Genomic DNA, 14,884 nt, shown 5'->3' on the forward strand with positions numbered 1-14,884 from the left:
TCTTAACTCCTCTTTCACATTTTCTACCTTTTTGGTTCTCAGGTATATCTTCCAGTTACTAATTCCTTTGTTAACTGTACCTATTCTGTTTTTTATTTTCATTTTTTTATTTATTAATTTGTTTTTGTTACAGATGTTTCTCATTTCCCCCCCATTAACACCCTCCTCCCCTTCCCCCCAGCCCTATCCCCAGCTTTTTTGTCTATGTTCACTGGTCATGCATACATGCTTGTAAGTTCTGTGGTTTATCTTTTTGCCCCTCAAGCCCCCCTCCTCTAAGGCTTGTCAGTCTGTACCCCACCTCTATGTCTCTGGGTTAATTTTTTTCATCAGTTTGTTTAGTTCAATACATTCCACAAATAAGTGAGCTCATGTGATATTTGTCTTTCTCTGCTTGGCTTGTTTTGCTTAGCATAATACTCTCCAGGTCCTTCCATGCCATCTCAAAGGATAAGAGATCTTGCCCTGGCCGGTTTGGCTCAGCGGTTAGAGCGTCGGCCTGCGTCCTGAGAGACCCGGGTTCGGTTCCTGCTAAGGGCGCGTACCTCGGTTGCAGTTTGTCCCCGGCCCTGGTCGGTTGTGCAAGTGGCAACCACTCGATGTGTTCCTTTCACATCGATGTTTCTCTCTCTCTCTCTGTTCCTTTCTCTCCCTCCCACTCTACCTGAACAAAAAATGGAAAAATGTCCTCGGGTGAGGATAAAAAAAAAGGATAAGAGATCTTTCTTTTTTACAGCTGCATATTATTCCATTGTATACATGTACCACAGCTTTTTTATTCACTCATCTACTGATGGACACTTGGGTTGTTTCCAGATCTTAGCTATTGTAAATAGTGCTGCTATGAACATGGGGGTACATATATACTTTCTGATTAGTGTTTCATGTTTCTTAGGGTATATTCCTAGAAGTGGGATCACTGGATCAAATGGAAGTTTAATTTTTAATTTTTTGAGGTAACACCATAGTGTTTTCCATAGTGGCTGCACCAGTCTGCATTCCCACCAGCAGTGTACTAGAGTCCCCTTTTCTCCTCACCCTCACCAACACTTATTTGATGATTTGTTGATGGTGGCCATTCTGACAGGTGTGAGGTGATACCTCATTGTTGTTTTAATTGGCATCTCTCTGCTGATTAGTGATGTTGAGCATTTCTTCATATGTCTCTTGGCCATTTGTATGCCCTCTTTGGAGAAGTGTCTATTTAGGTCCTCTGCCCAATATTTAATTGGGTTCTTTGTCTTCCTTTTGTTGAGTTGTATGAGCACTCTATATATTTTGGAAATTAACCCCTTATCTGATGCATCATTGGTGACTATGGTCTCGCATATACTGAGATCCCTTTCTGTTTTGATGGTTGTTTCTTTTGCTGTTCAGAAGATTTTTAGTTTGATGTAGTCCCATGTGTTCATTTTTTTCTTTGTTTCTCTTGCCTTAGGTGTTGTATCAGTGAAAATTCTGCTGCACATGATGTCTGAGATTTTGTTGTCTGCATTTTCTTCTAAAATTTTTATGGATTCACTAGTTACATTTACATCTTTTATTCATTTTGAGTTTATTCTCATGTATGGTGTAAGTTGGTGTTCTAGATTTTTTTTTTGCAAGTAGCTGTTCAATTTTCCCAACCCCATTTATTGAAAAGACTGTCTTGAATCCACTGTATGCTCTTGCCATCTCTGTCAAATATTAATTGAGCATACTGTCTTGGATCAATTTCTGGGTTCTCTATTCTGTTTCATTGATCTGTATGCCCATTCTTGTGCCAGTACCAGGCTTTTTTTATTATAGTGGTTTTGTAGTATAACCTGAAATCTGGTAATGTGATCCCTCCTACTTTGTTCTTCTTTTTCAAGACTGCTGTGGCTATTCGGGGTCTTTTTTGGTTCCATATAAGCTTTTGGAGTGTTTGTTCTACTTGTGTTAAGTATGTCGTTGGTATTTTGATGGGTATTGCATTGAATTTATAGATTGCTTTGGGTAGTACTGACATTTTAATGATGTTAATTCTTCCAATCCATGAACAAGGTATGTGCTTCCACTTTTTTATATCTTCCTCTATTTCTTTTTTCAATGACCTGTAGTTTTCTGTGAAGAGATCCTTTTCTTCTGTGGTTAAATTTATTCCTAGGTATCTTAATTTTTTTTTTGCTGCGATGGTAAATGGGATTGTTTTTTAGTTTCTCTTTCTGTGATTTCATCATTGGTGTATAAGAATGCCGTCGATTTCTTGACATTGATTTTGTATCCTGCTACTCTGCCAAATTCATTTATTAAGTCTAGTAGATATTTGATGGAGTCTTTAGGGTTTTCTATGTACAATGTCATATCATCTTCAAATAATGACAGTTTCACTACCTCCTTTCCAATTTGAATCCCCTTTATTTTTTCTTCATGTCTAAGTGCTGTGGCTAAGACTTTCAGTACTATGTTAAATAAGAGTGGCAAAAGTGGGCATCCCTGTCTTGTTCCCGTTCTTAAGGGGAATGCTTTTAGTTTTTGCCCATTGAGTATGATGTTGGCTGTAGGTTTTTTATATATGGCCTTTATTACATTAAGATATGATCCCCTATTCCTACATTGCTGACTGTTTTTATCAGAAATTAGTGCTGGATTTTGTCGAATTCTTTTTCAGCATGTATTGATATGATCGTATGGTTTTTATCTTTTCTTTTGTATATGTGGTATATCACATTTATTAATTTGTGAATATCGTACCATCCTGCCATGCCTGGGATAAAACCCACTTGGTCATGGCGAGTAATTTTTTTGATGTATTGCTGGATTCGATTTGCTAATATTTTGTTAAGGATTTTGGCATCTGTGTTCATCAAGGATATTGGCCTGTAGTTTTTGTTCTTTGTAGTGTCTTTATCTGGTTTTGGAATTAGGATTGTGCTGGCCTCATAAAATGAGTTTGGAAGTGTTCCGTCTTCTTGGATTTTTTGGAATAGTTTTAGGAGAATGGGTATTAGATTTTTTCTTTGAATGTTCAGTAAAACTCCCCTGTGAAGCCCTCTGAGCCTGGGCTTTTGTTTGCTGGGAGGTTCTTAATTACATCTTCAATTTTCATTGTTGTTATCGGTCTGTTCAAGTTTTCTATCTCTTCCTGGTTCAGTTTTGGGAGGCTGTGTGTTTCTAGAAATTTGTCCATTTCTCCTAGATTGTCCAATTTGTTGGCATATAATTGTTCATGGTATGTTTTGATGATCCTTTGTATTTCTGTGATGTCAGTTGTTACTTCTCCTCTTTCATTTCTGATTTTGTTTATTTGGTTTCTCTCTGTTTGTTTCTTGGTGAGTCTGGCTAAAGGTCTATCAATCTTGTTTATCTTTTCAAAGAACCAGCTTTTTTGTTTCATTGATCTTTTGAATTGTTTTTTTAGTTTCTAGGTCATTTATTTCTGCTCTGACCTTTACTATTTCCTTCCTCCTACTAGCTCTGGGTTTTTCTTTTTGTTTACTTTCTAGTTCTTTATGTTGTAGGGTTATAAAATCAACGATAAATTTTTCTTGTTTCTTGAAGTAGGCCTGTAGTGCTATGAAATTCCCTCTCAGGACTACTTTCGCTGTGTCCCATAGAATTTGTGTTGTTGTGTGTTCATTTTCATTGGTTTCCAGGAATTTTTAAATATCTTTCTTGATCTCATTAGTAACCCATTTGTTGTTTAATAACATGCTATTTGATCTCAAAAATGTTTGAATGTTTTTGTGTGTTTTTTTATTGTAATTGAGTTCTAGTTTCATGCTACTGTGATCTGAGAAGATGCTTAATATGATTTCAATTTTCTTAAATTTGTAGAGACCTGCTTTGTGTCCTAACATGTAGTCTCTCTTTGAGAATGACCCATGTGCACTTGAGAAGGATGTATATTCTGCAGCTTTGGGGTGAAATGTTCTGTAAATATCAATGAAGTCCAACCGATCTACTTTGTCTTGTTAGGACTTTATGTCCTTGTTAATTTTTTTCTAGAAGATCTATCCAGTGGTGTCAATGGCATGTTAAAGTCACCCACTATAATCGTGTTGCTACTGATCTCTCCCTTAAAGTCCTCCAGAAGTTTTTAAATATATTTTGGTGCTCCCGTATTTGGTGCATATATGTTTACCAGGGTTATATCCTCTTGTTGGGTTGATCCTTTTAATATTATGTAGTAACTTTCTCTGTCTCTTATTATGGCCCTTGTTTTGAAATCCATCTTGTCAAATATGAGTATTGCTACACCAGCTTTTTTTTCATTTCCATTTGCTTGGAAATTTTTTTTTCATCCCTTCACTTTCATCCTGTGTGAGTCTTTTGTTGTGAGGTGGGTCTCTTGTAGATAACCTATATATGGGTTGTGTTTTCTTATTCAATCAGCTACCCTATGTCTTTTGATTGGAGCATTTAAGCCACTCACATTTAAGGTAATTATTGATAGATAGTTATTAGTTTCCATTTTAATTTTATGCCTGTGTTCCTCTCTCTCTCTCTCTCTCTCTCTCTCTCTCTCTCTCTCTCTCTCTCTTTCTCTGTTTCTTTTTCTTACAACAGTCCCTTCAGCATTACTTGGAGTGCTGGTTTGGTGGTGGTAAATTCCTTTAGCTTTTTTTCTTTTACCCATGAAGCTCTTTATTTATCCTTCAATTGTGAGTGATATACTTGCTGGATAGAGTAGTCTTGGATTCAGACCCTTGCCTTGCATTACACTTGCAGTACACTTCATGCCACTCCCTTGTGGCCTGCATCGTTTCTATTGAGAAATCAGCTGACAGTCTAATGGGAGCTCCCTTGTTGGTAACTTTCTGTCTCTCTCTTGTTTCCTTTAAGATTCTTTCTTTGTCTTTAATGTTTGCCATTTTTATTATGATGTGTCTAGCTGTGGGTCTTCTGGGGTTCATCTTGCTTGGGACTCTCTGTTTTTCCTGGACTTGTTGACTTTTTATTTCACCAGTTTAGGGATGTTTTCTGTCATTATTTCTTCAAACAGCCTCCCTATTCCTTTCTCTGATTCTTCTCCTTCCAGTACCCCTATAATGCGAATGTTGTTATGTTTTGTATTGTCCCACAGCTCCCTTAAACTTTCCTCCTGCTTTAAAATTTTTTTTCCCATTTGCTTCTCTATTTGAGTATTTTTCTCTACCTTGTCTTCTAAGTTGCTGGATTGGTCTTCAGCTTCTAATCTACCATTGAACCCTTGTAAGGCATTTTTCATAACTGCAATGTCATTCTTTATTTCCTCTTGGTTTTTATGCATAGCTTCACCCTCTTTTTTTAAGCTGAAGTAGTTCCCAGTGAGCTCTTCATAGTTCTTAAGTTGCTTGTAGTTCTCACCAAATTTTTTGAGCACCCTTAAAATGATTGCTTTGAATTCTTTATCTGACAAGTTGCTGTCTTCCATTTCCTATAGTTCCTTTTCTGGTGATTCCTCATTTTCTTTCCTTTGGGTGTTGTTTCTTTGTCTCCCCATTTTAGCCGTCTGGTAGCTCTATACCCGTTGAGGGATGTTTGGATGTGTATGCAGCTCACTGTATATTAAATAAGGCTACTGTGCCTCCCAGACTGTTTTGTTGCATGTCACCTCTTGCCTGCTGTGGATCCTGGAGGACTGATTACTGGGGGCTGGTATTGGTGTGTCCTGGTAGGTGCTGCAGCTGGATCACGTGGGCCACTCTGGAGCTGTGTTCCTAGCTGGTCAATGGTGCCATCTATAGCTGTATAGCTCAGGCCCTGTTGGAGTCTCGTTCCTTACCCATACTGTGGGCAGCTGGATCACACGGTCCCTTTGGAGACCTGACTCCACACCTATCTTGTGAGCAGCTGGGTCGCACAGGTCTCTCTGGTGCCCCAGCACCCCACAGGTCCCGCGGGCAGCTGGATTGCACTGGTCCCTCTTGGGCTCTGGCTTCCCACCACTCTTGTGGGCAGCTGGGTAGCACAGACCTCTGTGGAGCCCCAGGTCCTGTGGCTGGCAGCTAGGGAGTGCTGCTGCCCCATGAGGCTCAACTTCTGCTCAGCTTTTGCTGTAGTTTTTGGGGATGGGTGTCAGCTGCTGGTCTGTGCTTCTGTTGCCTGGGGATGGGTATCTGCTCCCCAGCCTCTGTTGCTGGGGGTATATCTTGACTCTGATCGGGCTGCTACCATAGGGGATGGTGCTGGGCTCCAGGCTGTCTGTGGCTTCCATGACCAGCACCTTGGGAGCTCCATTACTGTGCACCAATCTGTGTTGACACAGTGTCCACTGGTCCGATGGTGCCAGGTGCGCTGGTGGGCTCAGGTTGCTGGGCCCTAGCTGCTCCCACTGTCTCCTCACAGGGAAGACCCGGGATCTTCCAAAATGGTGGGACCTCCCCAGGGTGCAGGGAGAAGCACCCTGAAGGGCCGCTCACCGTGGTAGCCGGCTGCTCCCGTCCACAGCACAGGAGCCTTCTGCTCCGGGGCTCTGCACTGCTCGGGTTTGGTCGTCCACACTCACGTCCACTCACACTCTCTCACACACTCACCCTCCCTCCGGTCCTGCCCACCACCATCTTTTCTCCTATTCTGTTTTTTAAACTGTCCATCGAATTTTAATTTCTACTGGTAGATTTTCTCACTTCCCGAAGCTCTATTTGGCTATCAAATTTGCCTACTCTTTTTGATGGATCTGCTTTTTCTCATGTTTTCATTTATTTTAAATAAATAATTTTAAATATACATTATTATACAAATATTAAATATTTCTAAGATAATTATATTATCCAAAGTTCATTAAGGTCTAATTCAGCCATTTTCTATGTGCTATGTCATAGTGGATTCTGTTTTTACTTTATTTTAAATATGTTTTTATTTAATTTTTGTTTTTACAGACAGAAACATTGATGTGAGAGAGACACATGGATTGTCTGCCTCCTGCACGCCCCCTACTGGGGATCGAGCCAGCTACCCGGGCTTGTGCCCTGACTGGGAATTGAACCAGAATGTCTCAGTCCACGGGACGGCGCTCGATCCACTGAGCCACACTGACCAGGCTGGATTCTGTTTTTAAATTTTTGTGAGTAATCATCAGCAGTGCTTTAATGAGAAAACTCAGTGTCACATGTTCTGAAGTTTTAACTCTCTAGCGTTTTTTGTTTTTTCCTCAGCCAAGGATATTTTTCCATTTATCTTCAAATAGAGTCGGAGGGAGGAAGGGGTAGAGAGAGAGAGACATTGATGTGAGAGAAACGCATCAACTGGTTGCCTCTTGCACAACCCCGACCAGGGCCAGCGACCAATCTGAAACCAAGGTGCTTGCCCTTGACTAGAATCGAACCTGTGACTCTTTGGTCTGAGTGTTGACACTCTAACCGCGGAGCCAAAAAGACCAGGGCCACTTTTTTTTTAAAATGGAGTTTGGGAGTTTGGGATTGAAGATTATGGATGTGAATTTTGGATATAAGAAGAAAATAACTCTCCAATGTTTTTATATTTACTTCTTCTAGAGATCCCAGAGTATTGTGATCCCTCACTGTAAATTTTCTTTTCTTTTCTTTATTGATTTTAGGGAGAGAGGAAGGGACAGGGAGAGAGAGATGGGAACATCAATGAGAGAGAACATCGATTGGCCACCTCCTACATGCCCCCCACTGGGGATCAGGCCCACAACCTGGGCATGTGCACTGACTGGGAATCGAACTGGCAACCTCTTGGTGCATGAGTTGATGCTCAACCACTCAGCCACACCGGCTGGGCCCTCACTGTGAATTTTAATGTTTATTTCTCAACACACATGTTTCTAGACCATCAAGTATTATAAATTCAAACTCCAAACCAGAGTGTAGACAAATCCATCATTATAAATTTCTCAGGAAGAATTTTTCTCCCAGAGACTGAACCAACACAGACAAGCTATATTAGTGGAAATTTTTCTGAACAATAGTTTCAATAGATCACAGTGGGGAGGAGGATTTTGACAAAATTCTTAAAGTAAGTATGCTCGAAGAGATAAATTAAAGCACAGTACTCATTTTTTAATGTTTTTAAAGTAAGGGAAATTATGCAATAATGAAACAAGAACACATAAATATAAAAAATTATAAATCTTAGACATGAAATAGATCATAACAAATAAAAAACTTAATAGATACCCAGATAGGACTGAAAAGCAATATTCAAAAATTAACCTCAAATGGAACAAAGAGAAGAAGAAAAATATGAAAGTGCAATTAGATGTTACTGGGGACAAATTGAGAAGCTCTAGAGTATATCTAATTAGAGAACCAAAATAGAGGGAACAAAAAAATCAGTATTAGGAGATATAATACATAAAAATTTTCCAAAACTAAATAAATTAGAACTAAAGTTCTCAAATAAAGTGAAATTGTTAAGGGGACTTCTTTAAGAAGAAGGAAAAAAGATTTAAAAATATGAATGATCAAATAGCAATAACTGCATACTTATTAATAATTACTTTAAATGTAAATGGATTAAATGCTCCAATCAAAAGACATAGGGTAGCTAAATATATAAGAAGACAAGACCCATACATATGCTGCCTACAAGAGACCCACTTCAAATCAAAAGACACTCACAGACTAAAAGTAAAGGGATGAAAAAGATATTTCATGCAAATGGAAACAAAAAAACAAGATGGGGTACTTATATCAGACAATATAGACTTTAAAGACTATATAACAGGAGACAAAGAAAGACCCAGCAATTTCGCATCTAGGTATTTATCCGAAGATGCCTAGAGCACTGATTTGAGGAGTTGTGCACAACCCGATATTCTCTGCAGCAGTTTATAGTACTCGATATGTGGAGGCAACCCGGGTGTCAAATGGATGGAGAAGTTGTGAGATACACACACACACACACACACACACACACACACACACACACACACATATGTATGTATATATCTCTTTTTGTGGCAAAACAATATTCCATCATTAAAAGGAATGAGATCTTGCCATTTGCAACAGCATGGATAGACCTAGGTGGTGTTATGTTAAGTGACCAAAGACAGGCAAAGAAAGAGAAATACCATATAATTTCACTTATATGTGGAATCTAAATAACAAAATAAACAAGCAGAACAGAAACAAACTTACAGAGAACAAATGATGGATACCAGATGGGAAGTGGTTGGAGAGATGGGTAAAAGAATTAAGAAGTACAATTTGCCAGTTATAAAATTAGTCACAGGGATGTAAAGTACATCATAGGAAATATAGTGAATAATGTAATTAACTATGTATAGTGTCAGATGGCTACTAGACTTATCAGGGTGACCCTTCATAAAGTATATAAATGTCCAATCACTATGTTATACACCTGAAACTAATATAACATTGCATGTCAATTGTAATTGAAAACATTTTAATTATTTTTTAAATTGACTTGAAAGAAAGAGAGAGGAAGGGAGAGAAATAAAAAAAACATTGATTTATTGTTCTACTTATTTATACATTCATTGGTTGATTCTTGTATGTACCTTGACTGGGGATCAAACCTGCAACCTTGGCATAATGGGATGATACTCTAACTAATTGATCTATCCAGCTAGGGCTAAAAATTATTATTTTTAATTAAATTAATAAAAAAATATAGCCCTGGCCGGTTTGGCTCAGCGGATAGAGCATCAGCCTGCGGTCCAGAGCGACCCAGGTTCGGTTCCCGCTAAGGGCACGTACCTCGGTTGCAGTTTGTCCCCGGCCCTGGTTGGTCGTGTGGGTGACAGCCACTCAATGTGTCCCTTTCATGTCGATGTTTCTCTCTTTCTCTCTCTTCCTTCTCCCTCCCACTCTACCTGAACAAAAAATGGAAAAAAATGTCCTCAGGTGAGGATAAAAAAAAAAGAGAGAGAGAGAGAGTAAGAAAATATTGACAAGGTATATATCTGACAAAGGACTGTAGCAAGGATATATTTAAAAAATGCCTATAACTAAAAAACTACAAAGACACCATGTACCCCCTTTAAATTAGTTTAAAAAAATTTTAAACTGACCATAGCAAGTGTTGGTAAAGACGTAGAGCAAATAGAACTCCTACACACTGTTCATGGGAATGAAAAATGTCACCACACTTTGAAAAATAGTTTGGCATTTCTTAAAAAGTTAAACATTCACATACCATACAATTCAGTCATTGTATTCCATTCCATTCCTAGTTACTGATTCATAAGAAATTAAAGTTTATGTCTACACAAAGACACATACATTAATATTCATAACAGCTTTACAATAGCCTAAGACAAAGCAACCCAAATGCCCATCAACAGGTGAATGTATAAATCAGTGTGGTATATCCATATAATAGAATACTACTTAGCAGTAAAAAGAATGAACTATTGATATATGTAACAACATGGATGAATCTCAAAATTATTCTAAACCAGTAAAGTTTCTAGGAAGCTTAAGGGTGTTGTCATTCAGTAGGCTAAGCAAAAGCTCAAGATTGAGAATAGCTTATCTCAGAAAGATTTGTGGGGCTGGCCTTTGTCTAATGAAGTAAATCCAAGTAAGATTTGCAGAGACCCATAAGATTTCTGAGGAGGATATATATGCACAAACATAGCCAGGTTGCACCAAAAGGGACAGAGACTGTGCTAAATGAAAAGAGGCTGCTGGACTCTCCACAATTCTACAGGGAGGAAGCAGGATGAGAAAATCTTCCTTCTTCCCTCCCTCCCTTTTTTCCTTTCTTCCTTCCCTCCTTTATTTTCTAGACAGATTGATTCTAATGTTTACATATAATGTTTATATATACAAGACTAACCAGGAAAATCCTGAAAAATGAACTGTTTAGGGAAACCAGACCCCCAAAATGATAATCCATAGTATAAATAATACATTTATAATATAACAATTAGATTGCTAAGAATATAAATTGGATTCAAATGCATATATAAATGTAGTAGACCATCAACACCAAATCTTGATTTTCAATAAATGGTATTGTAATAGTAAGGACTTATTTGGGGAAAAAATTAAGTTGGAGCCACACTTTACAGTGTAATATGAATAAAATTTGAGATGAATAAAATAGTTTACTAAATAGAAAATTAAATATAAAAATTCTTTAAAAAATTCTAATATCACTTTTTATTAAATAACTGATAAACCTAACTAGATAAAAATAAGAAATTCCTACATGGCACAAGCCACTGTAAATAAAATCAAAAGGCAAACAAAACACTGGGGGAAATATTTTTGAATCATATTACAGATAAAAGACTAATTTCTCTAAAATAAAAAACGTTCCACAGCCCTGACCAGTTTTGCTCAATGGTTAAAGCATCGGCCCTTGGACCAAAGAGTCACGGGTTTGATTCCGGTCAAGGGCACATACCTCAGTTGTGGCTCAGTCTCTGGCCCTGGTCAGCAGGGTCGTGTAGAAGGCAACCAATCGATGTGTTCCTCTCACATCCATGTTTCTCTCTCTTTCTCTCTCTCTCTCTCCCTCCCTCCCTCCCTTCTTCCCTCCCTCCCACTATATCTGAAGATAAATGGAAAAATATCCTTGGATGAAGATTATTTAAAAAGTTCCACAAATCATTACAATGTCAATAGCCTACATTTTTTTTTAAATGGCTAAGGCCATTTAATAAATTTGTTCCCCCAGGAGGAAGTAAAGATGGGCATTAAGCACATGTGAAGACAATGACATTCATAAAAGGAAAGCTAATTAAAACTAACCTGAGCCCTGGATAGTTTGGCTCAGTGGTTGGAGCGTCCCAGGTTCGGTTCCCACTAGGGGCACATACAAAAAACAAAACAAAACAAAAAAAACTAGTCTGAGATGTCATTTTTTTAACCTATTAATTGTGTAATGATCCATAAGTCTGGTAACACACAGAGCAACAAAATGTGTGAGGAAATAGGCACTTCCATGTATCGGTGGAAGTGTTCATTGGTGCAACTTCTGCGAAGGGCAAAATTTCAAATGTACATACTCATAACCCAATAATTTGCTGGTCTGGGAATTTAAAAAATATATATATAACTATTTGTATATGATGATATGCATTCAAGATACATTGCTTAGAGAAAAATAGGAAGTTTCACAATATTATGTACATTATGAAACTGTTTTCATTAAAAAAAAGAATACACATATATACAAGATATACATATTTTCTTACATTTTAATAGACTTCCTCAGAAGTATGCACAACAAGATGAAATTGATGACTCTGGGAAGAGGAACTGTGTGGCTGAGGTAGAGATAGCAGGAAGACTGTGAAAAGAGTATACCTTTTGAATTTGGAACTACATGAATATTTTACCTATTTTTAAAGTAAATTATAATAAAACTTTAAAAATTCAAAGGACTCCAAATAAGAGAGTTCAGTAAAATCAAAGGATACAATATCAATAGTGTTCTATACACTAGTAGTAGCCAAACTGAAAACACAGAAGAAAAACTACGCCATTAATAATGGCAACAATTAAGTGGCACCTATACCATGAAGAAAACTACAAAAATACTGAAGAATATAAAAAAAAGAGGTAACAAATGGAGAGCTATACCATATTCACAGGTGTTAAGATTTACCATCACAGCCCAGCCAGTGTGGCTCAGTGGATTGAGCGTTGTCCCACAGGCTGAGAGGTCCTGGTTCAATTCCCAGTCAGGGCACATGCCAGGGTTTCGGGCTCCATCCCCAGTAGGGGTCGTGCAGGAGGCAGGCAATTGATGTTTCTCTCTCACATCAATGTTTCTATCTCTCACTCTAAAAAATAAAAACATATTTTTTAAAAATAAGATTTATAATCACAAAGATGTCAATTCCCATAAATTAACAAATGTAATGTCATTCTCATCAGAATCCCAACAAAATTTTCATGACACTTGACAAGAGAATGCAAAGATGTATATGTTGAGTAAAGGGCAACAACAGCTAAGATAAGTTTAAAGAAAAAGATGTGGAGACTAGAAGAAGGTGGGGACTAGCCCAACTAGATATCAAAAGCTATGATAAAGCCAAAGTAATTAAAACAGAACATTGATGTAGAGATAGAGAACAATGCCATTGGAAACTAATGGAGAGCCCAGAAACAAACCCAAAAATACAGTAAAACTTGATCTCCTTTGCTAGGTCTCTGAGGCTATCTTCTATGTCTTGGCAATAGCATTTGAACTTTCTAATTTCATTTAAGCATCTGGATATGACCTACTTACGTATCATCATCATCAGATCTTGGTTCTGGTTGTTCCTCATCTACTTCAATGCCAGAGGCTACTTCGACCTTCCCCTGATTTTCCTCAGGAAGCCATTGTTTTAATGTTCCCACTGTTAAAGAAATGACAGAACAATTAAAGCATTCCAATCTATATACCTGCTGGAGAGGTATGTACCAAAAATCCTATAATGAACATCAAACATAATGATAAAAATTTGAAAGGTTTTAAAACAAGACAAGGATGATAACTGACACCCCAATTATTTTCAGAATTCTATTGAAGCTATTAGGCAACACAATAAGACAAGAAAAATGAGAGGAATAAGGATCAGTGACAAAGAGGCAAAATACTCCCACTTTGGGGGTAGATGCTTTGATTGTATAAAAAAAAAATGTTTTAATCTTGTGTTGTAAAACCTTAAGAACTACCAACATTATTGTACTGCCCTATTCTTCACTGTTTCTAGAAAATGAGTATCCAGCTCATTGTTAGTCTTAATCATTAATATTTGAAAAGAAAACTCAAAGCACACACACATACACACACACACCTTTCTTTTTCTGTGGCAGGGATAAATTTATTGTTGGTATTTAAAATGTACTTTTTTTGCTCAAAGAATGCACCACTCAACTTTTTATTCATAAGCTAATGTTTTTAAAGTTATATTTAGAGTTTTTCTTTTTTGAAGCTACATTTGAAAATGATAGAATAAGAAAGTTTTAAGTAGCTACCACTTTTTATTCATTATAATGGCTCTTTTGAAAGTTCACAAACACAGCTAAGAATTCTTGCATAGACAGTTTGTGATGCTCAAGAGCCTAAAGCTATTTTCTCTGGTGCAGCTTCCACGGCACATGTTTGTTTTAGCATATTCTGGTGACTTGGTATATTTCATAGTGGCTAGAAATTAAAGATAAATAAATAAATAAATAAAATGTAGTTTTTTTCTCTTGGGACAAAGATCAGACTGAAAATAGTACAATAGTTTGTTTCCTTATAGCAATGCAGCATCCCCTCAACAACTCTAAGATTCCACTAATTATAAGATGTACTTCTATTTTATATACCAATAGCAAAGGAGATGTTCCTAATAAAATGACACAGTGTTTTTTTACCCTTAAAATTTATATTTTACAAAACTTCTGGTTAAGATGGCGGCATAGGTAAACATGATATCGCCTCCTCCCACAACCACATCAACCAGAACAAAAATCACTCAGAACCGCCTGAAATCGCGCTGAATGGAAGTCCTACAACTACGAAATTAAAGAAGCTGTCACATGGAGACTGGTAGGAGGAGAGGGGGGCAGATGGGCTGGTCCCACGCCCACGGATAGTGGATAAAAATCAGGAGGGACACCTTGGCTGGGAAGGTCCTCCCTGAGAAGTGAGGGGTCCCCGTTCCACACCAGGTTCCCAGCTCAGGATTCCAGTGCCAGGAAGAGAAGTCCCCATAACCTCTGGCTGAAAAATCAGTGGGAACTGAGGCTGAGGGAGACTGCGGCTTCTGGAGCCCCAGGCAGCTCCTCTTAAAGGGCTTGCACATGGACTTACTTGGACTCACTCCCTCCAGGCTCCAGGGTGGGGGAGGCAGGTTGAAAGGCACCAGAGACACACAGGAAAGAGTTGTTTGGCATGCAGGCGAGGGTTGGAAAGGCAGCTTTCCCCCAGAAAGACCTGCTGTCAGAGACCATTGTTCCTTTGGTGAGCCCTTCTCCCATGGGACCAGCAGATGGCCCCCATATCTGGGACTCCAGCA

General features: G+C 38.1%; 1 protein-coding gene across 1 annotated transcript in view; it reads right to left on the minus strand.

The window, feature by feature from the left end:
- Positions 1-14,884, minus strand: part of NEK5 (NIMA related kinase 5) — a 115,257-nt gene that overhangs the window by 2,269 nt on the left and 98,104 nt on the right. Inside the window, exon 23 of the mRNA XM_036249999.1 lies at positions 13,123-13,234. Within this exon, the coding sequence (XP_036105892.1) occupies positions 13,123-13,234 (112 nt within the window). The remainder of the gene's footprint in view (positions 1-13,122; positions 13,235-14,884) is intronic.

This window comes from Molossus molossus, unplaced genomic scaffold (assembly GCF_014108415.1).
Source record: "Molossus molossus isolate mMolMol1 unplaced genomic scaffold, mMolMol1.p scaffold_m16_p_9, whole genome shotgun sequence".
In the NCBI taxonomy this organism is placed as follows: Eukaryota; Metazoa; Chordata; class Mammalia; order Chiroptera; family Molossidae; genus Molossus; species Molossus molossus.